The sequence below is a fragment of the Mytilus galloprovincialis genome, chromosome 7 (genome assembly GCF_965363235.1).
Source record: "Mytilus galloprovincialis chromosome 7, xbMytGall1.hap1.1, whole genome shotgun sequence".
Lineage (NCBI taxonomy): Eukaryota > Metazoa > Mollusca > Bivalvia > Mytilida > Mytilidae > Mytilus > Mytilus galloprovincialis.
Window position 1 is genome coordinate 85,844,471 of NC_134844.1, and position 27,286 is coordinate 85,871,756.

Sequence of the window (27,286 nt, forward strand, 5' to 3'; positions counted from 1 at the left end):
CTAGGTTACACAGATTATTTTAAATCTGTTTCAGGTAAATGCTTAAATTACATTGATGAACTTGCCTTTTACAAACGCTTAACTGATTTAAAGAGTTATCTCCCTGAACCAAGGTCTGCCCCCTTAAGTTAATGCATATTTCTTATCATCATTTTATAGGTTATCAGTGTTCTTGTGATCGAACGAGAAACTAAACATGGTAGTCGTCTTTGTATTGTTCATAATTTGCTGCATGAACTTTGACTTTGTTTCTTGTAGTGATGATAGGATTTCTAGACTTGAGAAACTTGTTGAAGCACAGAATATCATGATTCTTGATTTAAAGAAAGCATTTGATACTCAAAATATCAAAATTGACAGCTTGGAAAATCAATTGAAAAGCTGTAAGCCTTGTGATTTCAACGGTTCCAACGATACTGGTGCACCGCTGTCTCGAAAAACCGTAACATCTGGGAATGAAAACAATCAGGTCACACCATTAGATGTAGTGAATGTTCCAAATAACAGTCTGCATAAAGGTAATATTGTGATTTCATTTATTTGCGTCGGCATTCATATTAATATAACATGCAGATATCCTGAAAATGTCAACAACTACAAAAAGTAAAAAGGGTAACATTTTCAAACTGGGTTATTAGAAAAGTACAATTCGAAAATTTCAAACAACATCCTTCCAAAAGAATAGGTAGGAATAAAGGCAACAGTAGTATATCGCTGTTCAAAACTCGTAAATCTATGGTCAAAAAACAAAATTGGGGTAAAAAACTAAAACTGAGGGAACGCATTAAATATAAGAGGGGAACAACGACACAACATTAAAATGTAATATACACAGAAACAGACTAAACATTATACAAAATCCGATGAGAATTACAAATATAACATCAAAACCAAATACATGAAAACTCGAAAGGAAACGAGACAGCCTTTAATATCTGTGTCATTTTGGTCTTTTGTGGATAGTTGTCTCATCGGAAATCATACCACATCTTCTTTTTTATATTTAGTTATGAAGGAAAGTAGCATGAGGTTAGAGTCAGTCTATTCGTGTTTCTTGCATTTGTGTTAATATCATTTATAATAAGATTTCTCAATACGTAAAACTTCCATACAATATAGATATTTATTTTCAGATTTAAACAGAAATAGTAGATTACTGCTGTCCGGTTCTAACGGAGATTCCTCACCAATTATAGCATTTCACGCATACCTTTCCAAAACAGAGGCAGATCCTGGACACCATCATACCATAATCTTTGATTCTATCCTTACAAATTCTGGAAATGGCTACAATAATCATACTGGGGCATTTATTGCTCCAGAAAAGGGACTGTATGTTTTTGCTTTTACCGTCGCTGGGGTCGCAGGCAGCAGCATGCCAGTTCAGTTGGTAGTAAACACTAATATTATTGGAGCCACTACTGCTGATAGTCTATCAGATACTCCGACATCAACAGCTTCAAGCGTTGTCATAATTTATTTGAACCAAGGTGATACATGTTTTCTAAGAACGCCATTAAATACCGACTGGATTGTTGGAAGTTTGTATAGCCATGTTGATTGGTCTAGATCGTCGTTTTCTGGCTGGAAACTATAAAAGTGAAAATATGATAATTAGCCGTATTTGAAGCTGATTTGTTTTCATTCTTTATAGAATAGGAGCAAAATATACCAGAATGACAGCCAAACTCATGGATCGAAAATATAAACTGACAACGCCATGGCTAACAAAGGAAAAGACAAATAGACAAATAATTGAACACAAGTGACAAAATAGAAAACTAAAGACTAAGTAACACGAACCGCATCAAAAGCTGAATGTGATCTCATGAGCTCTGAAGGAATGCGAAGGTCCTGCTCCCCACGTGGCATTCTTTATAGGAAACACCTTTCTGTACATATTGTTTTGTCTTTCTTTATTCGAATGAATTGTTATCATAAGTATTGTCTGCTCCTTTTAAACTACATTCGATTTCAGTGACAAACAATAAATAATTGTTCAAGAAAATTTCCAAGTATGAAAAAAAAAATCGGAAATTAAAAAAATAAATAACGAAAGTTGAACATCTTTGCACAAACGCTTATACACCATTTCATTTGTTCAATTTGTTTCGTACTCAAAACTGAAAGTATCAATCTTTAATGTACAGTTATTAAAATAAGTTGGTATTCAGTTAATACATTCAGTAAAACGCGTATAAAACCGAAAGGAACCATAAGTATAGCCAAACACTGACTTGGAATCAGAGTTATGATCGAAGGAGATACAACTCTCAATTTCAAATGATTACCGTTGCTATGTAAAAAAACAATATGCAAATGTTTATGCCAATTCTGAAGTATGGGGATAATTGGTTAGGAGATATAAGGAACCATATAAGGAGCAAAAATTACATAATTCAAAAATGAAGACAATACAAAAGAGGGACGAAAGATACCAAAGGGACAGTCAAACTCATAGATTGAAAATAAACTGACATCGCCATGGCTAAAAATTAAAGACAAACAGACAAATAATAGTACAGAAGACACAACATAGAAAACTAAAGACTAAGCAAGACGAACCCCACCCAAAACTATGGGTGATCCTCAGGTGCTCCGGAAGGGTAAGCAAATCCTGCTCCACATATGTCATCCGTCGTATTGCTTATGTTATCATATAAGTCCGTTTTATAGTCTAATTCGGAAGGTCACATTCGTGAAAAGGGAAGGGAAGGGTATTGTAATTACAACATTTCCGATATCATATGTGAAGCAGTTATTCCATAACGGTCAATCAACTCGTAATGACGACTGTAAAATTAATGAAGGAATGATTTCAACTTCACCATTTGGAACTCTTGATTTAATAGCTTCATTTTGAGCAACGATTCTTTACCAAGGAACTCATAATAGGAAATACTCCATATACAGGCGTTGCTGTTGAATGTTGCTACATAGAAATGGAAAGTTCACAATTGGGAAGATAAAAACATCTCTTTTGTCGTAAAGTTTTGTCTTCAACCGACCCTTAAGTTGTACAAGATTAAAAAAAAAACAATCACACTAACCCTGCATTGACAAATCGCTTACATGAACTCATTTACATCAGTAAAAAGGTATATAAAAGATACCGACATAAAAGGACAATTTGTAAATTGGAAGTCAAAATAACACGTGATACTTTAGCAACAAACGAAACAATCGAAAACAGTTGTCATATTCCTGACTTGGTAAAGCCATTTTAATTTTATAAAATTATGAAAAAGTGATTAACTGTTCATAACTGAATTTTAAAGGATTGTAAACACGTTTACAACTATCTATTTTAGACCAAATAAACAAGATGTAGATAATTACAGGTCACCGTTCGGCGATCAACAAAACCCATATCGTAAAGTCGGATGTTGAATAAACATGGATGTCAACACATGAAACAATTAACCAAAGATATTAAAGAAATCCTGAAAAAGCGCATGCATGTTATGTTTATTTTATGTATTAATGCATTGCTTTTTAATCGCAAAACTCTTAGTGTTTCTCTCTCTTTTTTTCTTTCTTTATTTTGTTCCCGTATCTGTATCCTTTTTTGTTGCTCAGTCCGTATTTTAAATACATTCAAATGGTTTTTTTTTAAATTTTGTTATAATATAAACTAACGTGTATTCGAACATTTCCCGGCGTTGACTTATTATCCCATAGAACATTTGAAGGATGCCAACATGAATTGGTGGTCCATTAGGTTACAATTGTTGGAGCTACCTTCCTGTACTATGTACATCGTATGTGATCCACCTAATTAGACTCATAGTTGACAGGTTTTTTGCAATGAAATTGTTAGTTTGTTTTCAACTAATAAGTTTGAATATCCCTTTAATATCTTCGTCGTCTTTTATTTTGACATTATGATAAACGCTTACAGATAAGCATATGTCTTATCATCATTTTATAGGTTATCAGTGTTCTTGTGATCTAACGTGAACTAAACATGGTAGTCATCTTTGTTTTGTTCACAATTTGCTGCATTAACTTTGACTCTGTTTCTTGTAGTGATGATAGGATTTCTAGACTTGAGAAACTTGTTGAAGCACAAAATATCAAAATTGACAGGTTGGAAAACAAACTGCTCAGCTGTAAGGCATGTATTGATATCCAGCGTTCCAATAACACTAGTTCGTTGCTGTCTCATCAAACCTTAACTTTTCCTAACGACAACAATCAGGAAGCGGAAAAAGATAAAGTGGATGTGTCAAACAACAGACTGCTGAAAGGTATATTGTGATTTCATTTATTTGCGTTGGTTTCGACTGTCGTATTCTCAATTGGTCTCTTGTGGGCAGTTGTCTCATTGGTTTGCTACTATATCTTCTTATTTTATATTGGGTATCAGCTGTTTCTTGATGAGACTGTCGGCAAAGTGAGAGGGTTAGCGCTATAAAACCAGGTTTAATCCACCATTTTTTTACATTTGAAAGTGCCTGTACCAAGTCAGGAATATGACAGTTCTTGTCCATTCGTTTTTGATGTGTTTTGTTATTTGCTTTTGTCATGTGATTATGGACTTTCCGAATTGATTTTCCTATAAGTTAAGTATTTTTGTGATTTTACTTTTTATAAGATTTACTGAATACCTGTATTTTGTCGACAAAATTAATATATTATTTATTATCGACATTCCACACAATCCAAGAAAATTAGTAACTTCCGAGTATAAACGAATCTCAACATGTATAAATTATAATGATGAGTTCGTCCTTCGATGAAATGATAGCAGTTGAATTAAACGGAATCCCAGTATTTAAACCGCTAAGGTATTTCATTTGCATAACCAATATATCTCAATCCAATATAACAAAAACTCTTTTAATACTTCTTTAACCAATAATGAATATATAGTTTGTATTTTCAAAACTGTAATTCACTCATGGGAATTTCCTCCAGTCGTATGCATATCATTTTGAAAATATTGTTTTAATTTTTTGGCATTCATATTTAACTAGCATGCAGATATCCTAAATAGGTCAACAAGAGAAACAACTGTCTGCTTGCGTGCAATCAGAACCAAAAGTCAAAAATTCAAATGTTGGTTTAGAAAAGTAATTTTCGAAAATTTCAAACAATAGCATTCAAACTAAAAGGTAGGAATACGAAAATTTCAAAGGAAATGACCCAGCCTTTAGTTTTGGAACAAGAAGTACGAGGTTAGACTTAGACTATTCTTATTTCTTGCATTTTTGTGAAATTCATAATAAGATTTCACAATACGTACAAATGTAACTTTTATACAGTATATATATATATATATATATTTATTTTCAGATTTAGACCGAAATAGAAGATTACTGTTGTCCGGGACTAACGGTGATTCATTACCAATTATCGCATTTCACGCATACCTTTCCAAAACAGAGATCGACCCGGGACACCATCATACCATAATCTTTGATACTGTTCTTGCAAATTCCGGGAACGGCTATAGCAATAACACCGGAGCATTCACTGCTCCGTTAGGGGGAATGTATGTTTTTGCTTTTACTGTTGTTGGGTATACAGGTACCAGAATGCCAGTTCAGTTGGTTGTAAACAGTAACATTGTTGGAGCTACTGCTGGTGATAGTTTATCGAGTACGTTGTACCCATCATCTTCAACCGTAGTGGTTATTCATCTTAACCAAAATGATGCATGCTTTCTAAGGACGACAACAACTACCGGTTGGAATGTTGGTAATTTGTATAGCAGTGATTGGTCTAGATCATCATTTTCTGCATGGAAGCTTTGATTTGGATTAATATAACTTTTGAATAAAAAGGCAATATTAAAAGAAGATGTCTGTTTTAATAGTTGATAGGGTATGTCATTTTGAAGAAGATAAAACAAAGTAAAGACGATTAGATCATAACTACTGAAACAAAGTAATTCAAACAGCGTCATTAGAATAAAACATGTCTAAACTAAATATACCTGACTACTCGCTTACAGTTCAGTAAAACTTAGAGCATCAGTTGGCATGTTGGTAGAAAAAACAAGAAAATTAGAAAAATTAAAAAAATTAGAAGCACAATTGCTTTTGCATGCATAACTAAAAAAGACTTCCACCAGGCGCCCATTCAAAATAAGTGCTTATAAATACAACTGCCACATTAGACATATACATGTATATCAGGAGGTCATCCTGTGTTCTAAAGACAAAATACGTTCTGAAGGGGAACATTTTTTAACTGGGCATATATAAAAATTGCAACTTAAAATATCTTAAGAAGACATTGCTAAAATAAAAGGTAGCAATAGTTATCAAAAGTATCAGGGTTATAATTCAATACACCAGACGCGCGTTTCGTTTACATAAGACTTATCAGTGACGCTATGATCAAAATAGTTATAAAGCCAAAGAAGTACAAAGTTGAAGAGCATTAATTAGAACCCAAAGTTCCAAAAAGTTGTACCAAATAAGGCTAAGGTAATATATGCCTGGGATAAGAAAGTCCTTAGTTTTTCGGAAAATTCATTCTTTTGTAAAACTCTAATTTATAATTTAAAGAGTTAGGAGAACGATAATGACGATAAGAAACGGACCAACATAGGAATGGTAAACAGTTTCGGTTCAACTAGCAGCTACTTATAAAACATCCTCATCGAGCAAAGCCATAGACATCAAAATCGTACAATCCATGAAATGTCTAAATAAAAGTGGACACTTATCTAGGCTGTTATCAATCCATATACCTTAAATTAAATGAGCACTACGGTGCTTTGAAGATAAGATTCACAAGAATAGTGACCTTAGATAATCGTTTTAACTTGTGACACGGTTTTAGTATATTTTGCTTTTGATGTAGAAAAGCCTTAGTATTTCAAAAAAATCTAAAATTTGTAAACAGTAAATTTATAAATATAACCATATCAATGACAATTCATGTCAGCACAAAAAGTGCTGACTACTGGGCTTGTGATACCCTCGGGGAAATAAATCTCCACCAGCAGTGGCATTGACACAGTGGTGGTAAATAAACTCATGATAGATAGCAGGACTAAATTTTATATATAAGCCAGACGCGCGTTTCGTCTACAAAAGACTCATCAGTGACGACGAATCCAAAAAAGTTTAAAAGGCCAAATAAAGTATGAAGTTGAAGAGCATTGAGAACCAAATTTCCTAAGAGTTTTGCCAAATACAGCTTAGGTAATCTATGCCTGAGGTAGAAAAGTATTAGTATCTGAGGTAGAAAAGAATTAGTATTTAAACAAATTCAAAAATTTGTAATCAGTTAATTTATAAATATTTGTAATCAGTTAATTTATAAATATAACCATAACAATGACAATTCATGTCAGCACAAAAAGTTCTGATTACTGGGCTTGTTATACCCTCGGGAAAAAAATCTCCACCAGCAGTGGCATCGACCCAGTGGTTGTAAATAAACTCATCATAGATACCAGGACTAAATTTAGTATATACGCCAGACGCGCGTTTCGTCCAAAAAAGACTCATCAATGACGCTCGAATCCAAAAAAGTTAAAAAGGCCAAATAAAGTACGAAGTTTAAGAGCATTGAGAACCAAATTCCTAAAAGTTTTGCAAAATACAGCTGAGGTAATCTATACCTGAGGTAGAAAAGCCTTATTATTTTTAAAAAATCAAAAATTTGTAAACAGTAAATTCATAAAGATAACCATATCAATGACAATTCATGTCAGTACAAAAAATGCTGAATACTAGGCTTGTGATACCCTCGGGGAAATAAATCTCCACCAGCAGTGGCATCGATCCAGTGGTTGTAAATAAACTCATCATAGATACCAGGACTAAATTTAGTATATACGCCAGACGCTCGTTTCGTCTAAAAAAGACTCATCAGTGACGCTCGATTCCAAAAAAGTTAAAAAGGCAAAATAAAGTACCAAGTTGAGGAGCATTGAGAACCAAAATTCCTAAAAGTTTTGCTAAATACAGCTAAGGTAATCTATGCCTGAGGTAGAAAAGCATTAGTATTTCAAAAAATTTAAAAATTTGTAAACAGTAAATTTATAAATATAACCATATCAATGACAATTCATTTCAGCACAAAAACCAAAGCACTTTTCAGGGTAAACTTCAGACGGAACACTTAAAGCCGAAAAAGTGAAAGCAAAAGATATGGAAAACGATCAATTGAAGACCTATGTAACCAAATAGGATACCTAACGTTTTCTAAGGCGATCCATGCTAAAGGGTTTTTAAAACCTTAATTTCTAACCATTTCAAAAGTTCTAACAGAAATATTAGAAAGGTCTGTTATAAATCATGTCAGTACCGAAGTGCTAACTACAAGAATGATGATAACCTGGGGGATTGATATTCCTAAAGCAGAATTATCGACCCAGTGATGTAAAAAATGTTAAAAAAACCGCTATAATTTTTATGTGTTCGAAGCGCTATTCTGGAATTACCTTCATCGGTAAACGATATTTGAAAGCCAAAGATGTATACGAACCGACATACATTGTAGTTGAAGAGCAATTTACAAAAATTCCTTATATGCTGAACTGTGTCAGAGAGGGAGTTAAAACATGTATGTGAAGTTAGCAGCCGGTTCGATATTCGATGTTCAATAGCCAACCGGCTGCTAGCAGTTGGTTTGATATTCAAAATTTAGTTGAAAATCATAAAAAAGTAAATACTTGATAACATTAAACGCATGATTTTCATAATGAAGAGGAATGATAAGATATTTAGGAAATCGTGTAATGACCTCTTCAAGCTGTCACGATTTCTCGTTGTCTTCGAATATAAACCCTTTTCTTTCTAAGTTGCATATTTGTCTTTATGTAATATCGATGTTTATCAATAAAACAACTTCAAATATGTACTTTTATATATGATATTTCTTAAAACAAAAAGAAAAACCTATTACTTTTCAGCTAAAAGTTGTCAAAATATTAGGACAAAGGCCACATGGCAATGGTGAGCCCTGTTCTCTCAATCTTTCTAATATTATGCAGACATTTAGTTAATAGGTAGATACAAATGTAACTAAAACTATACACTTCCTGTCTTCCATGTTTACGGAGCGCTCAAAGTGCTAGTTGGATATTCAAAGTATATAGTGAAAAATTGTCCTGATTTCTTTGTCCTAAAATTTGGACAATTTTTATCTGAAAATTGACGATCTTTATTTATTTTATCTAAAACAGTAGACTTGTTGCTTTTTACATTTCAATATTTAAAAGGCAAGATAGAATGTTACTTTCTAGTCCAGCTGTCGACACATCACAAAAGATAGCATTGTACGCTTACCTTTCACATGGTAGGGTCGATCCAGGACATCACCATAGCATTGTTTTCGATACTGAACTTACTAATTCCGGAAATGGGTACAACAAATATACAGAAACATGTCTGGTCTGAACTAAAGTGATTTATGTTTTTTCTTATACAATCGTTGTAAATTGTGGACATCAAATGCCGACAGAACTAGTTGTAAATGGTAACGCTGTTGGTGCTGTTGCAGCTGATAGCTATTCAGATTCCCATTACCCAGCTGCATCAACTACTATTGTAGTAATCGAGCTTCATCATTCCAGGCTTTGGGGATTGGTACAGAAGTGTTTGGTCTAGAACATGCTTTTCTGGTTGGATATTGTAATAAAATTAAGGTGACCTGACGTTTATGATTGGTTGTAGTTACAAAAACTGGCATTTAAAATTGATACTATAAGTCAGTAAACATTATTTGAGGAGCAAAATGCGCATTTTTTTACATAGGGAATGCTGTTACTGTTTTAGGTATTTGATCATTTAGAAATGGCGGGAAAAAGTGACTCGAAATTTTACCTTTTATTTAGCATTGGATTTATTTTGGTCTCTTATCGAAAAAAAAAATCTAAAATCTGCTTAAATTTCTGTAATGACCTTTGCATGACACAATTGCAGGAGCTTACCTCCTGTACTGTGTATGTAATCCACATAATTAGACTCATCGTCCATATTATTATTATTTAATGATTGACACGACAGCTGCTACATGAAGAGCAGGGTGTAATTTTCCGTCGGGTCACCTGAGATAGTTTCAGTTTAAAATATGGTTTTTGTTGCTCAGTCTTTAGTTTTCTATATTCTGTTTTGTGTATTATTGTTTCTCTTCTCATCGCTGACAGTTGGTTTTTTTGGCCATGACAGTTTGTTTTCGACCTTTAAGTTTGAATATCCTTTAGTTATCATCGTCGTCTTTTATTTTGACATTATGTTAAACACCTACAGATAGGCACATGTCTTATCATCATTTTATAGGTTATCAGTGTCATTGTGATCTAACGAGAAACTAAACATGGAAGTTGCCTTTGTATTATTTGCAATTTGCTGTATTAACTTTGACTCTGTTTTTGGTAGTAATGATAGAATTTCTAGACTTGAGAAGCTTGTTGAAGCACAAAATGTCATGATTGTTGGATTGAAGAAAGAATTTGATGTTTTGAAAGACACCGCTAGGGCTCAAAATATCAAAATTGACAGCTTAGAAAATCAATTACAAAGATGTAAGGCGTGTTTTGATTTCAAGAGTTCCAATACCACTGGGGCACTGCTGTCTAAACCTATCTTACCCGCTCGGAATAAACTGAACGTCGAGACGCCAAAAGATAAAGTGAGTGTTCCAAACAACAGATTGCAAAAAGGTAATATTGTGAAATCATTTATTTTCGTGGTTTCGTCTTTTGACGTGGAGAATACTAAGCTATTTCTTATCCAATTTTCTGAATATTGGTAAAACATATAATTTTTTTATTTGCAATAACCATTGTTTCTATGAAACATTAGAAAATCAGAAACACACGGGTATGAATAAATTCTCAATACATAAGTAGCGGAGATCATAAAATTATAAGTTGAAATGCTGAATTCATCATTAAAGATGTCCGCTTTCACAATAACAATCTTTTTAACAGACTGATGTATAAGAGGGACAAAAGATACAAGAGGAACAGTCATTCTTATAGATCAAAAACAAAACTGACAACGCCATGACTGAAAGGAAAAAAAATAAATAATAATAGTACACAAGACACAACATAGACAACTAAAGACAAAGCAGCAGTAACCCTTCCAAAAACTGTGGGTGATCACGGGTGTATGAAAGGTGAAAAGGATATGCAGATCTTGCTCCACATCTGGTACCCGTCGAGTTGCTCATGTATCACAAACCTAGTAAATTGTCTAATTCGGTAGGACACATTCGTGAAAAAAGAAGATAATTAAAGTACCGACATAAGGTACATATCCGAAGTCATCTGTGGAACGGTTATTCTATAACGGTCAACCAACTCGCGATGTTGTTCGTAAAGTTAGAAACAAGAACAAAACACCGTAGCCAAAAGAAAAAAAAAGAAGCTTTATAGAGACATTTAAATGCTTGTAAACTTTTAAACGATGAAAGAAAAAACTGTCTGTCTGTGCACCTCTTAAATATGTGAATTATAACTCTTTTAGCATGGTACATATATATGGGTCATGCAATGTTCCTTGGCAGAAGTCCTTTAGTGAACTCAAGATGGGAAAAGTTAACAATAGGACATTAACAAAAGGAAATTCCAAAAGTAACCAAAACAACAGTCTAAAAGAAAAAGGGCAAAGACCTTCTTGTAAAAGAATTAAAAATCGGAAAAAACGATTAAGGAGGCTCGCGGATATAAGATATTTAGAAAAATTAAACATCAAGTTTTCATTACAAATTACAAATTTTATTTATTACCTTAAGTAGTTGTTACTTTATCATATGGTACAATAATCATTCCAAAAAAATCAATTTGTGTTGGCCCCAGGTGACTTTTAAAATGTAAATATCATTGAAAAAGCTCCAAATTATCTCCCTTTGGTGAAAAAATGCCATTTTGTGGTATTAAAATTAATTAAAATATCGTTTTTACCTCTTCGGTGACCTATATTTTGTATTGTTGTTTTCGAATAAGCTGTACATAAACTAAATACATTGTTATTGTTAAATTTAAGCGATTTCTGTAACTTAGTTCTTTTTTATTTAGATATTACCGCTATTTCTCCAATTAGTTCAACAGAAAAAAAGGACCTTAACAAAAATGAATGCTTCTTTTGAAAGCAGATTGTGAGCGTAAATGAACGGTGACCCCATTTTTTTATTTCATTTTTCTATTAAGTATTAGATAAAGTTCATTTATAGAAAAATATAGAGAAATCCTATATTAAATTTAAAAAAAAAATATTTAGACCCGCGAACCCCCTTAAGGCGATAACACAGAGTTACACTTTAACATGGTCAGCTGTTTCAGCCCCACTAGCATGTACTAATAAAACACCCATATTGAGCAAAAGAGTGCATCTATCTAGCTAACCAGGATGAGTATTAAAGTATACATTCCGAAAAATAAAAATTATCAAAAACATATCCTATTAAACTGGTTTATGATTCCACAAATTCCACAAGAATTATACAATTTAGCATTGACAGGAACTTATGTTAAGGTATTGAGGTTTATATGTGTTTGGGTTTTGTTTAGTTTCAATACATTCATATGGGTTAAAATGTCATCCCTTTGAAGTGTCAGATCAATAATCTTTCTGCTTGTCACTTCCATATTATAGATATATCTATTTCAATGTTTTTTCAGATTTCCGACGAAATAGAAGATTACTTCTGTCCGGATCTAATGTAGATTCCCCACCGATTATCGCATTTCACGCATACCTTTCAAAATCGGAAATAGATCCTGGACACCATCATACTATTATTTTTGATTCTGTCCTCACCAATTCTGGAAATGGCTACAATAAACACTCTGGAACATTCATTGCTCCTGAGAATGGAATGTACGTTTTTGCTTATACCGTCGTTGGGTACCCAGGAAGTAAAATGCCAGTTCATTTGGTTGTTAACAGTAACATTGTAGGAGCTACCGCCGCGGATAGTAGATCGGATACTCCATACCCATCCGTTTCAACTGTGGTCGTTGTTTATTTAAACCAGAATGATACATGTTTTCTAAGAACTAGTCCAACTACCAGCTATATTGTTGGAAATTTGTATAGCAGCGATTGGTCTAGATCATCTTTTTCTGCATGGAAACTTTAAATTGGAATTATCGAACGTTTGAATAAAATTACGTCACTGAAAGGTGATAAATCTTAAAATACATTGATGAAACTAGACCTTCACATGAAATGCATAACTGATTAAAGAGTTATCTCCGTGAACAAAGATATCCCGCCTTAAGCAACCTTAAATCAAATGAAAACCATCTTCACATCATACAACGATGTTTTAGATATAGTTTTGCGAAAAATAATTCCGTTTACACTATATTGGACTGTATCTCCTTATACTCAAATTCAACGAGTCTCACGTATATTGACGTGACTTGTTATTAAAATTTTTTGAATCATTCTAGAAGAAAAATCATAACATTACAACACACAGTTATCTCGTTTTTACACTTTATCAGAACTGAATTTTCGCGCTGTCGTTCTCGAAGAATAGTATATATGTGAATGTGTTCGTGACTATTTTACCTTTAATTATTTTCAGGCGAAAAAATTTACATAGATATATGGAAACATTGTATCCTTGACACTCGATGTCAAAACCATAAAATTTAAATGGAAATAGGGAATGTTACAAAGAGACAACAACCAAACCAAAGATCAGACAACAGCCGAATGCCATCAACGGATCTTCAATGCAGCGAGAAACTCACGCATCCGGAGACGTGATTCATATGTAGCTCCTAAACAAAAATGTATACTAGTTCAGTGATAATGGACGTCATACTTTTAAAACACCAAAATGAACGCAAGAAACTAAAAATAAAAATCATACAAGCCTTACAAAGGCCAAGAGCTCCTGACTCGGGACAGGCGACAAAATGTGGCGTGATAAACATGTTTATGATATCTCAACCCTTCCCCTATACCTCAAGCTAATGTAGAAAAAAACCAATACGCAACAATACGCAATAGCCGTTGCGTGGTAAGGTTATTGCTTTATTTTTAAACACTCTTTTCATTAAATAATTCAGCTCAAAGAAGACTTAGGTCACTTCAGTACCTTCGTGATACGGATGATCAGCTTAGACATATACAACCCCATACTCAGCAATGATATCATTTAAATCTGGCCTTAATCATATAAAGCTTGAAATTAAATGTCTGATCAAGTTACTCATCCCTACCCCTAAGTACGTAGTAAGTGACCCTCAGGATAAAATCGAAGTATCTGTAAAATAATGAACTTACATGTAGGTATGACTCGAGAGTATTGACGATTTTTAGTCGTACATTTCTTGTTTTGATCCTATTAAAGATGAATATAAGTTTCTTATTTCAGGACACAATTGTCTGAAAGGCAGTATTGGTTATTTTGTAGCCTTTATGACCTTCGAGATCCTTCAACAAATGTATCTCAAATAACAGTATACAAGTTTAAACAAAATATTATATCAAGGCTACGAGACTTGCTGTAATATTAGAGTTTCCTCCCCTATCATGCTTAATCCAGTATCTTCACTAAACAATTGCGTAATTTAACCTGAAAAAATAATTGCGTCTAAAAATAAAATGACAAGTTTAGGTCGTTTACCTTCAATTCACTGCCATGTTTACATTAACCGATATAAAAGTGCAATGAATTGATAATACGTGATTTGAAGTCAATTGCATTTATCTTTATAAAAATATATTCGATATGCTGTTTGATAAGTATTCAACACAGTCTGTCCAAAAGTTTGAACTATATCGGTCCACTTTTTAAACGAATAAATTCCTTGTACTAAACAATACAGAAGCAGACTGCATATCTAACATGAGCGAACAATTTGTTATCAAATCATAGACTTTAAAATAAAGATAATGTGTTCTTGAAATTACTTTATATTTTGTTTTTAATGAAAAGTAGAGTCACAAAAAGTCAGTATTTTCAAGCATATAGTCGAAATTCTTCTACATTCGTGGTGAATGTAGTTTTTGGTGCATACAATTTATAAATAAAAGTGTTATTGTACTTTTTACAGAACAAGGTCAATACCGCTACTGGTAGACTAAAAGACCCCGTGAATAAACTGTTTAGAAGTCAGTTCTTCGGTACTGACCTGATTTATAACGTATAATTCTTAAACTGTCAGATTTTCCAGGTACATGTATAAGCTTAGATTTTATTTACCAAACTTATGTTTTGATTTTGGTAATAGATTTAGATCCCTTTTAAATCATCATATGTTTTTGGTATATAAATATCCTTCATCAAATATTTGGTTTGAGCGTTCCTGGTAAATCGAGAAAAGCTCGCTTTGAACGCATACATTTTATAAGGGAGTGTTTTCATGTTATATTTCAGTTCTTTTAATGATTGATATATATAGTACTGCAAGAAAGTTCTTACAACATTATCAATGTTATAGGGCATGTACAATTAAGACTATCAGTGCTGCAGCATAATTTATTCACATTTGACCTTGACGTATAAGATCAGATATGTTTTATTCCAATTAAAGGGCCCATGAAGAGCAAAGCAATTTATTACAATGATTTTTATGATTGTTACAATAATGAAACAATAAAGACACAAATCATAAACATGAATTTAACTATTTCTTAGATGTTAATATACAACCAGATCAGAGCCATATACATAAAAAGGCATAACAATATATCTATTATTAACAGAGTATATATTCAGAGTAAATGCACAGAAACAGAAAAAAATAAAGTCATGGGTATTTATAGAACATTATACTAAATAAATATTGTTCAATTTTTTGGATTTAAAGCCTGTACCAATACCATTTGGTATATATACACTACTATGTAACTCGGTATTAAATGTGTATCAGTACATTACTAGGTACATCGCTGAATATAAGGATTCTTTAAATGTTATCCCACTTCCTCACAAAAATTGTTGTTGGCTTTCGTAAGTATGTTATATAAAGGTCGGTGAACTGAAGAAATGTAGTTCAGTGTGTACTTAAACCGATATACAATATCCTGTTAGCACAGTACAACAATGTATTGACTGTTTTATATAATCATTGTGTTAAAAATATAGACACAAATATAAAAATTGTAAACCTTGAAATCGTATAAACAACTCTTGTTCACATAATCATATGATAAAGTGCAATAGGACATTTGTCAATTTTGATCAAGAATATTTATTCTGGTCATAAATCTGATCAGAAAACATGAATGTGTCCATAGTACACGGATGCCCCACTCGCATTATCATTTTCTATGTTCAGTAGACCGTGAAATTGGGGTCAAAACTCTAATTTGGCAATTAAATTAGAAAGATCATATCATAGGGAACATGTGTACTAAGTTTGAAGTTGATTGGACTTCAACTTCATCAAAAACTACCTTGACCAAAAACTTTAACCTGAACGAACGGACGGAAGGACGGACGGAGGGACGAACCGACGGACACACAGACCAGAAAACATAATGCCCCTCTACTATCGTAGGTGGGGCATAAAAACGCCATTTGAATACAGTTAGTTAAAATAATTGATAACCCACAAAACCAGCTTATATATTAAATGTACTTGAATTCAGCTGTAAAATTAATTTGTGTTTTTCAATATTTTGCATAGATATGAAAAAAATACTATTTATTACATTGATGCTAATTGGCTTTATTGCCCAATATTGAAACATTCAATTGAAAAAGTAACTTTAGAACACAACACAAAACCGGCTATCGGTTCTACAAATACAATATGACCTGTATAAATTTTCTGATTGAGATTCAAACAGTTCTTTTGGCTTATTTGTATGACATAGAAGAACTAGAACCAGCGTAGAGGTTTAGACTTTCAGTCGTCAACCTTGAGATCCTGCAAGACGTGTTGGAATTAAACATTTTAGTTTGGAATTGGTTTGATATAGATATAAGAAATGATATATATATATACTGGGATTTAAAATAAGGAGGCATTTACGAGTGGACTAATTTATGTAGAAGGATATTGCCAAAAATTCCTCCTAGCAAATCTGAACAATAAAACATTCATTCTTTGTAAGAACAATATCCGATGTGAATGGTCTACAAGACAATCTCATGTGTCAATACAATTGAGAACTTTAAGACTTCGGTTGCTCTCACATGGTTGGACTAATCTTCCAACACCCCTTCCCCCATTGCCAGTGTTGCCATATTCTGGCCCTGCAACGTACATATTTAGATTCAGATTCAGTTAATGGAATCGAGACTTTTGTTGGCAAAAAAAAATTATAGAAAGGGTCTTGTCTTCTATTCATCTTTTCAAATGCAAACTGGTTTGAAAAGTTCTAAAATGTGACTTGCAATTTCCGAGATATTAGCTGTAAAATATGCTTTGCTTGTGATTGCTATTTCAAGACAATAGATTTCGAAAAATTTTGAAATGTGTCACCTACTACATCCACGTCGATAGAATAATGTACAAGAGAAAGGGTAATAATAAGAAACCAAAGAGTTTTCTTGATGATCATAATTTCAATAAAAACCGTAAGTTATGTCGTCAAGTTTGTGTCATTAGAAGTACTTTTTTTAAAGTTGATTAAATTCTGCTATCGTAATAATTTGTATTTGTTTATATGCTAACAAACGTATGTTATAGTCCAAAAACGTCAGAAAGAAATTTTTAAACAAAGACTCTGCAATTTGTATTTTTATCAAGAAACTATTTTTTTAGTCTAAATTACTTTATCAGAAATATGGAATGATGTATCCATATCAGCCACAGCAACTCTATTGCCAAATGTCCCTACAAAAAATTTTGAAAATCCATGAACATTCATGTCTTCATGAGTTGGATCCTTAGGGAATACTGGTGTTAAGATATGTCGATACATCACAATTAACAATTAGGTACACTATATTTTGTTAAAATACTTGATAAATTATTTTCAGCTTGTCTTTCAGTTTTTCCTTCAATATCTGATCCTTTTGTATTTTCTGTTTTAACGTTCTTTGAAAATATCCTTCAATTCAAACGTTCACCGCTACCAACTGATTTATACAGACCTGTATGCATGTCTGGCGTACTTAATATTCAGAATGATAATAGTTATCAAAGGTACCAGAATTATACTTTAGTACGCCAGACGCGCGCTTCGTCTACAAAAAACTCATCAGTGACGCTCATATCAAAATATTTATAAAGCCAAACAAAAAGAATAACTAATAACAAATATAACTTTTAAGAGTTATATTAATTTATTTATCTAATATTTGGCTTTCTGTTTTATGTTTTTAGCCTTTAAGAATAGTGAGTGTACTTCAGGATTCTGCCATTTTCTTTATTGTTGTGTAATTTGGAACAAATATAAGACGACAACAGTTCACTGATGTTTACATCTCGTTTATCGATTACGAAACGACAAAACAAGATAACAGACAAAAACTGATGGAATTCTAGGTGGAATTGCAGGAATTCCAAAAAGGAGCAAACCAGGGGTGTACATATTGTATGCATTTTATGCTGTGTATGTATAAACGGTCATGCACATTTACATTCGGTCAAATTGCAACCATCGGGTAGAATAACAGATCAGAGATGGGAAATAAATATCGACGTTATCAGTTTTACGAAACTATGTTGGCGTAATTTTGAAAATTCAACTATGTATTAAAATCAGAAAAAAAAACGAAAATAAATAAAACAAATAAAGAAGACGAAAGCAAAACACACTGCACTATATGGTCAAACGAAAAACATGGTTAGAGATGCACCAAAGTATTTATTTTCAAATCAAGTTCACTTCCCGTCTCTGACTTAAAAGCTTATCATTGGTTTCTTTTATTCAATTCAAAATATTTTCCTCTAAAAAATAATATCAATGGACATGCATTAGACACGCACCAGGCTGAACCATTTAACAAAATGTGCTTTGAATTCTTTTCTGATTTAAGAGGTATATCGTTTGAGTGGTTTATTTGACTAATATGTCATGTTAGGATAGAATCCGTAAAAAGATAAAAATTAAAATGGAAACAAAGTAGTTATTTGCATAAAACATACTTTACAGATCCCTTTCTAAACATTTGGAGGGTCAGGATGCCATTAGAAGGTAGAGCCCGTTTTAGTTATCTTGTTTACATTTTAATTTTTATTTATCTTGGATTTTTGTTACATGTTCACGTAGTGTATAATTGTATATGACGACAACAATGTTTCGGTTAAATATAATAATTAATGATGCAATATGATTGTCAATGTGACAACTCTCCCCTGGAGATCGGAATGACGTAGACGTTTGGACATATAGGTCATCGTACGGCAATCATCAATGAGCAAAATCCGATCCTGCAGAGTAAGCTATAAAAAGTCCCCAAATGTCAAGTGAAAACAATGCACACGAGAAACCTAACATATATACCAAGCTAAGAACGCAAAACAAATATGATAAACATCAAGAAATGAAAAAATAACTGAATTACAGGCTCCTGACTTAAAACAGGCGCTTACAGAATGTGGTGGGATTGAATATGCTAATCCATGAATCCTATTTAAGTACTGAACTTTGGATTTTGTTCTTGGTGTAATCTAAACATTATTCGTTATAAAACGAACCAAACAGCAAAGTTAAAGAAGATCTGATAAACCGTAAGGTCATGTTACCTTTTGTTCTTACGTAAAGTTTTGGACTTTACCCTCTTGTATCTGTAAAACTAATTACATTTTGATTCCATATAACTTTTCTATTCAGGATGTGTTTGCATTCTTTTACTTAAGTGACATTTGTATGTAGACTTATCTGTAACATAAATGTCACTGACCTGGGTTTTTAGGTCAAGTATTGTAAAATTGTTATCGACAAGGTCCAATCTTTTCTTAAATAACTTTAATATGTTAATACTTATGTGTGCATTTATAAAAATAGCTTAACATCTGGTTTAGTCAAGAGTTTAAGTTTGTTACGAGTTATGCATTCATAATTTGAAAATGATATGTATATTGTGGCTCTAACAATTTCCTTGGGGGTCTTATTACCAGGAGTATTTGAAACCAGGTGATCAGATGCCATTTTGTATACATTCTACTTCATGCCTACATATTGAGCTAGATGGGTCACGATACATAATCAAATCTTACATGAGAAAAAACAGGTATTAGCTTTATTTCAAAGCAAATTATCGGAAAATCACAATACTATCAAAATCTTAGCATATCCGGATGAGGAGGAGACGCATAGATGTTTTGTTCATTTGAAGACCTCTACGTGTGTCATTAAAACGTCTGACATTACAAATGTTTCTTTCAAATCTATAAATTTCCCAATCTCATACAGCGACAGCTTTACATTTCAAATTTCCTCAAACTATTAATTCAATTTGTTGAATGCTGTATTAAAAAACATGTAAATGCTTCGTAGAGTTATCGTTTTTGTCCTTTGAAATTAGAACTTGCAACTTGATTTATTCAAATCATTTTTTTAGCAGTTTCAATGAGCAATTATATCAACGTTTTCAATTTTGCTGCACCAGATGCACGATGCTTAGTTCGAAAAGAAATGTCTTTTCAGTGATACTCGAGGCCATAATATCTTATTTTATTTAAAGTTAGGAAATCTTATACATTAAAAATGTACAGCAAGGCATCAGTAGAGAAGATTTCCTTCACCATGATTAATAAAAGAACGGTTTAAGACACCAGAGGGACAGTTAAACTCATAGATCGAAAAATAAAATGACAATGCAATGGCAAGTGAGTGTACGTGTAATTATGTAGTCCCTATTTTCTCCCACAACAATTGGGATATTCTAATTTTATGTATGATTGTGAACGTGACTTAAGTTTATATCTATACCTATCAAGAGATGAAATGAACGTAACCACCTATTATGTGATATACTTCGTACGAATATAACCCTTTTCCGCCTACTGATGTATATTTAAACCTGTTTGAATCTAGATCATGTAGATACAAGTCATATATATAGAGATAGATCGTGTGGCTCAGTATAGTATGAGAAACAAAAGATTTAAATCGACTTTACAATTAAAGAACAATAAATATCTTAATTGTACAAGGAATAGGGTTGAACTACGTACCAATCATCACAAAGGAAACGTACCATCATGCAGTATAAATTAGAATAAATTTTTTGAGTGTTTGCTAGAACATGCATAATGTTGTTCAGCTTAAAAAACTGGCTTTTCACCAAAACGTACATCGGATAAATGAGAGACAACAGTGACAATGATAGAAGTATTAGGTAGTTAGATGGGGATCCCACTAAGTTCTAACCGTCAACTAGTAATCAACAATGATCAGGTATCCTCATTTTGATAATATGACCGTTATCTTATCTTTTATCGAAAGTACAAGTTCGTGAATCTGAACCTTATTTGCGCGAGCAAAATTCACTAGAGAAATGTGTTTTGCGTTTAATTTGTAAAATAAAGTGGATCCTCTTTGCACGTTTAGTCCAGTCACATTCTGCATGTATGTGCATGTCCCAGGTTAGGAGCCCGTAATTCAGTGGTTGTCGTTTGTTGATCTGTTACATAAAACTTATTTGTTTTTCGTTCATTTTTTTTTTTTTTTTGTACATAGATACGGCCGTCAGGTTTCCTGTTGAATTGTTTTTACAGTTGTCATTTGGGGCCTTTTATAGCTGACTATGCGGTATGGGCTTTGCTATTTTTTTTAAGGCTGTTCGGTGACATATAGTTGTTAATTTCTGTGTCGTTTTGTCTCTTGTGGATAGTTGTCTCATTAGCAATCATACCATCTTCTATTTTATATTTATATTCAAATCAATTGATCATAACGTGTTGGCAACATGCAAAATATTTACATAAATTAAATCAAAGCAAACTTTAGTATAAATAGCTACGTTCATTTGAGAGATCTTGAGATTGATACTTAGATATATAATACATTGTATGAATGAATAGTTGATACGTCATTATTAATTGATTATGTGTGTGTCCTTTTGACCACTTGTAAAATATTGTCAATTGATTTGTTTGTTCTCAAAACGAATCTTTAGTTTGATTTGAAACCAGGGGATAAGTGAAAAATACAATATGAAAAGAATAATAAAAAAAGTTTTAAACATGCATAGCTTTCTTTGTTTGTTATGTTTATTTTCTAGTTGAGGACATATGCGAATGAGGTGACTTTGTGTCAATTGAATCCCCAAAAAAGTTATATTGTAGTAAAAAATAAAAATAAATAATAATAATAATAATAATAATAATAATAATAATAATAATAATAATAATAATAATAATAATAATAAATAATAATAATAATAATGATAATAATAATAATAATAATAGTATTAATTGAAGAACAATGTACCAACTGATAAATTGAAAACAAATGCACTAGTAAGTATGTCAGTTTAAGTGGAAAGATATTTTTATTCATTATAAAACTTTCAAATTGTCATTAAGATAGAGCTAAGATAATGACAATTTTGCTTAAACTGTTTTGTTTATGTCGTTTTGGTAACATTTATAAATTTCAATATGTTATTTCCAAAATCACACAATGGCACGAAAGAGATCAGAAACGGAGTTTTGGTCAAGTAAAAATAACGTTATCTTGACAATACCAATAGCATGATTGTGCCATGATTATACATTGAGACAAAGTGGGAATTCGGATGGCGAGTAATGCAGGCATAGCGCGAGATACCATCAAACACATCCGGTCTGAATCCTTTGTTTATTTAATAATTTTGAAAATACCCTTTTATTACCATAATGTGTTACCATTTGAAATGATAAAAACGCGAAAAAATTCCAAAGGACATTAATGCTCATAAATCGAGGACATATTTATGAACAACATGGTAAAAAATTAAAAAGATCTAAAGACAAACAACAGTATACAAAACATGATATAGAAATCTGAAAACTGAGCAACACGAATGATTTGAGATGATCTCAGGTTCTCTAAGAGAGAAAGCAGAGCCTGCTTCACAAGTGTACCCGCAATTAGTTATAAAAATTCACCTTTACCGCGTTAATAAGGCTGATTTTGTAAAACATGTCTATCAGTTACATGCCTGTTTTATCTATTTCAATGTAGGTAAAACAAATAATTATGCAGGTGAAATTTTAACCTTTTTATCATGGTCAGTTCGAATTTTGTACATATTTTCTGACCCAGTTTTGGTTACTTTGATAGATGTACTGTCAGATCTGCTGCCATTGAAAGGAGATGAGACAAAAAGAATTATAAAATCATTTAATTTACCAATAAATACTTTAAAACTGGTGAAAAAAGAAAAGGATCGTATTTTTTTAAGATCTAAAACGTTCCATAACCAATCTGATATATTTGAAAATATATATAAAAAAAACCACTCACATTCAAAAACGTAGTTTCTGATAACAATGAAAACTGAAGTTAAGGAAGTAAGAACTTTTATTTAACCTATATTAACACAATATTAGATTCTGTTCCTTGTTATCGGGTTTATCTGTGTTCCCCACAATACAAAGTTTCGGTTTTTGAGTAGCAATGTGTTGTCCCGTAAACTTATTGAGTATACAGATTTGAATCGACATCATATAACAAAACAATTTCAAAATGATTCATGGTATGTTGAATGTATGTTTCCATGAGGTTTGAAAGTGCAAACAGATAATGCAGGACGTTTGATACTTGATCCAATAATGTGTATAAACATGTGGATGACGACGAAAAGGCGTAGCAATCTTTTTGATAAACCGTAAGAAGGCGCTGCATAAAAAAACCCGGAAAATAGAGGATAGTCCATATAAGTCGTATGCTAATTATTAGCTTGCCCTTTTATATAAATAAAAAGTATATTACTTTTCCGAAGTATCAAAGATAATCCTCATCTTTTGATGTAGTTTCTACGGTGTGTTTTGTATATTTTAGTATTTTGGTCGTTTTCGAAATGGTATGGCAATGTCAATCGTTTTCGACCTTTTTTGTTTTATTAGTAAATAGTTATCAAAGGTACAAGGATTATAATTTGATACGCGAGACGCGTGTTTCGTCTATACAACACTCATCAGTGACGTTCAAATCAAAATAGCTAAAATGCCAAACAAGTTCAAAGTAAAAGAGCAATGACAATAGGACTTGAACATAACAAACATGGAAGACTATAGGTTCAATAAATGATACAGGATAACTAAGATGGTTTTGAAATCTGCCTGAGTTCTATGTGTTTTGTTGTTTTATAATTATAATAAGGCAAGGAACAAAAACAACTGCGTGTTAAAAATCATTTATTATGCAATTCAATTTAAATTGTCAAAACCGCTGTTATAAAGATATCGAAGGAAGACCTCCTTAATGTAATCTGATAAATTTACTAACAAAGTTTACAAACTAATCATATACATCTACAAGGACATCCACCGATTTAAAGCATGTCCAAATTTTAGGACAGTTTACATAGGATAACCAATCGATAGAAAATTGTCATTCGTTCGAAAACTAAAATCACTAACAGTTTTTTAAACATGGGCTTCAAATTGAATCAAATAATAAAAAAATAAATGAAGTTTTTGCAAGTTGTAAAAAAAGCAAAACATGTTGGCACCTTTTATGGTGTTTGGTCATTGTAATTAGGATACTTTGTCCCTGCATTTAAAATGATTTCAAATAGAATCAAATATTAACCAATAATGGTATGGTCTCATCCATAAATAATCAAAGGTACCAGGATTATAATTTAGTACGCCAGACGCACGTTTCGTCTACATAAGACTCATCAGTGATGCCTAAAGATACATTACAAGTCATCTTTCTTTTACACAATTTAATTGCATTATTTAGAAAATCCTTGATAGACAGAAAACTCTATTATCTATTCAAAATAATGTATGTAAACAACTGACATTTAAGGGACCTTCCTTTTTTAGTTTTCCTCGGAGTTCATTATTTTTGTATTTTTACTTAAATATTGATCCATCTTTATGTCAGGGATTGATTTTTTTTTTGCTTGAAATCTCGATTAAATTGCCTATGTTAAAACATATGGTAACATCAAAGTTAAAAGAAAATATATCTGTATTGTATACTGAGTAAAGCGAAGTTTGGTGAATATTCACCCCCAGTTTTTGGCGGGGTTCGTGTTGCTTAGTCTTTAGTTTTCTATATTGTGTCTTTTGTACTATTATTTGTCTGTTTGTCTTATTGAATTTTTTAGCCATGGCATGGCTAGATTATTTTCAATGTATGAGTTTGACTCTGTTTTTTTTTTTCACCCCTCTTTCAGGACAGTATATTTTATATACGAATAAACCTCAAATCGCACTCCAAAAAATATGCCATACAAGCAAACAAAAATGCTTAAGCTTTGAAAGAAACTGATTTTACATGGTGATCTTGTTGTTGTGTTTGGTTCTTTTGGTTTGATTTTAATCATTTGTTTCAGTTGCTTTGTTTTGATTGGATTATATCGGATGCATTTTTATTCTTTTCTTTTCTTCTTTACCTAAAATATTGTCTTGTGTCTCATAAGTCTGAAATATCAAAGTCGTTTATACCGTAGTCAAGTTTATATTACAAATGTTAATGCCTATCGCCTACATATGAACCAAAAACGTTTAAATCATCTATTTAAATTAAGATCTTATATGATTAATTTTGCAAAACTGAATGACGTATCATTACCATTGGATTTAAATAGTTTATATTAGTATTATTAACTATACATTACAAAATCAAGCTTGTGCCATATAGTTGACTAAATGACTGTTTCACTAAATTTTATACCATGGTCACCAGTGGACAACCTTTGTTTTAATATACCTATCCAGCTGTTAGTACCTGCAAGTACTGTTACATCGATACGTTGAGGGGATGTCCGGTTATTGTGTGTACTTCGTGTTGATCTATAGCTATTGAGTCAAACTATTTCTAACTGATTGCCAATCACAAAGATACAGAGTATTTTTCAAAGTTTATATTATGTTATGATAAGGGCTCACAAAATGATTGCACCTTTTTCAATGGTTGTCTTCGATACCTTTTTTTGTATTGTTATTCGTTTAATTTCAAGTATAAATAGACCAGATAGTTGTTTATATCTTATAATAGTTATCAAAAGTACCAGGATTATGATTTAGTACGCCAAATGCGCGTTTCGTCTACATAAGACTCATCAGTGACGTTCATATCAAAATATTCATAAAGCCAAAGTACAAAGTTGAAGAGCATTGAAGATCCAAAATTCCAAAAAGTTGTGCCAAATACGGCTAAGGTAATCTATGTCTGGGATAAGAAAATCCTTAGTTTTCGAAAAATTGAAAGTTTTGTAAACAGGAAATTTATAAAAAAGACCACATTATCAATATTCATGTCAACACCGAAATGTTAACTTCTGGGCTGGTGATACGCTCGGGGACGAAACGTCCACCAGCAGTGGCATCGACCCAGTGATGTAAATAGTTATCAAAAGTACCAGCATTATAATCTAGAACGCCAGACGCGCGTTTCGTTTACATAAGACTCATCAGTGACGCTCATATATAACTTGCTATACGGTATTGATTGTTTCATTGCTGTATGTTATACGTTTGGCAGTCAGTAGTTTTCAACACACCCTTGGCATTTGGTATTTGTTTGAGTGACAGTTATATAAGTTAGCAAAGGTACCAGGCATATTATTTGCCTGACAGTTATATAAGTTAGCAAAGGTGCCAGGCTTATTATTTGCCTGACAGTTATATAAGTTAGCAAAGGTACCAGGCTTGTTATTTGCCTGACAGTTATGTTAGCAAAGGTACCAGGCTTATTATTTGCCTGACAGTCATATAAGTTAGCAAAGGTACCAGGCTTATTATTTGCCTGACAGTTACTTTTGACTTGCAAGTCAATAATTCAACTCGTTTGAATCGGTATTCAGGAAGCCGTCTAATTTAACTTTCAGAAAATATGGTTGCACAGGTGAAAATAATGTCAACATTGAAAAGTCAAACAAAGGAGCGAGCCAGAAGGAAAAACAATATCGTTTATCGATCTGACTCACAAACAATAATTTTTAACACGTAAAACGGTGATTAACATATATGTAAACCAATAACATGAAATAGAACAGATTTAAAACAATCTTGTTGCTCGTGTTCAATATTTATATACATGTATATGTATATTTTCTATCAGGTTATATGACCATGTGTAGCCTGTGGAAGTCATCTGGATTGAATATTAGATAAAGTCTGGTCCAAAATTCGGATGAATTGCTGATTTTAGCAAGCACATGTTTTATTATTTGTTTCTTTATAATCATTATTTGAAGAACCGACTACTGAGCTGATGGTACCCTCGTGGACAGATAGTTAACCAGCAGAAGCATCGACTCAGTACTGTATAAAAGACATAAA

At 32.4% G+C, this 27,286-nt stretch overlaps 3 protein-coding genes and 1 long non-coding RNA gene across 4 annotated transcripts; 3 read left to right on the plus strand and 1 right to left on the minus strand.

The window, feature by feature from the left end:
- Positions 1–179: 179 nt before the first annotated feature.
- Positions 180–1,629, plus strand: LOC143083904 (uncharacterized). The gene is made up of 2 exons (XM_076260299.1): positions 180–518; positions 1,134–1,629. The coding sequence occupies exons 1-2, from the start codon at positions 197–199 to the stop codon at positions 1,595–1,597; spliced, it is 786 nt and encodes a 261-aa protein (XP_076116414.1). The 5' UTR covers positions 180–196; the 3' UTR covers positions 1,598–1,629.
- LOC143083905 (uncharacterized) lies at positions 1,103–14,443 on the minus strand. The gene is made up of 2 exons (XR_012980933.1): positions 14,217–14,443; positions 1,103–1,591 (listed from the first exon to the last, which is right to left on the minus strand). It is a non-coding gene; the product is annotated as an uncharacterized LOC143083905 (long non-coding RNA).
- LOC143082020 (uncharacterized) lies at positions 3,929–5,804 on the plus strand. Its single transcript, XM_076257607.1, has 2 exons — positions 3,929–4,250; positions 5,299–5,804. Exons 1-2 carry the CDS (start codon positions 3,968–3,970, stop codon positions 5,757–5,759), a joined length of 744 nt encoding a protein of 247 aa, XP_076113722.1. The 5' UTR covers positions 3,929–3,967; the 3' UTR covers positions 5,760–5,804.
- On the plus strand, positions 10,247–13,098 carry LOC143083903 (uncharacterized). Its single transcript, XM_076260298.1, has 2 exons — positions 10,247–10,630; positions 12,596–13,098. Exons 1-2 carry the CDS (start codon positions 10,285–10,287, stop codon positions 13,054–13,056), a joined length of 807 nt encoding a protein of 268 aa, XP_076116413.1. The 5' UTR covers positions 10,247–10,284; the 3' UTR covers positions 13,057–13,098.
- Positions 14,444–27,286: the final 12,843 nt, after the last annotated feature.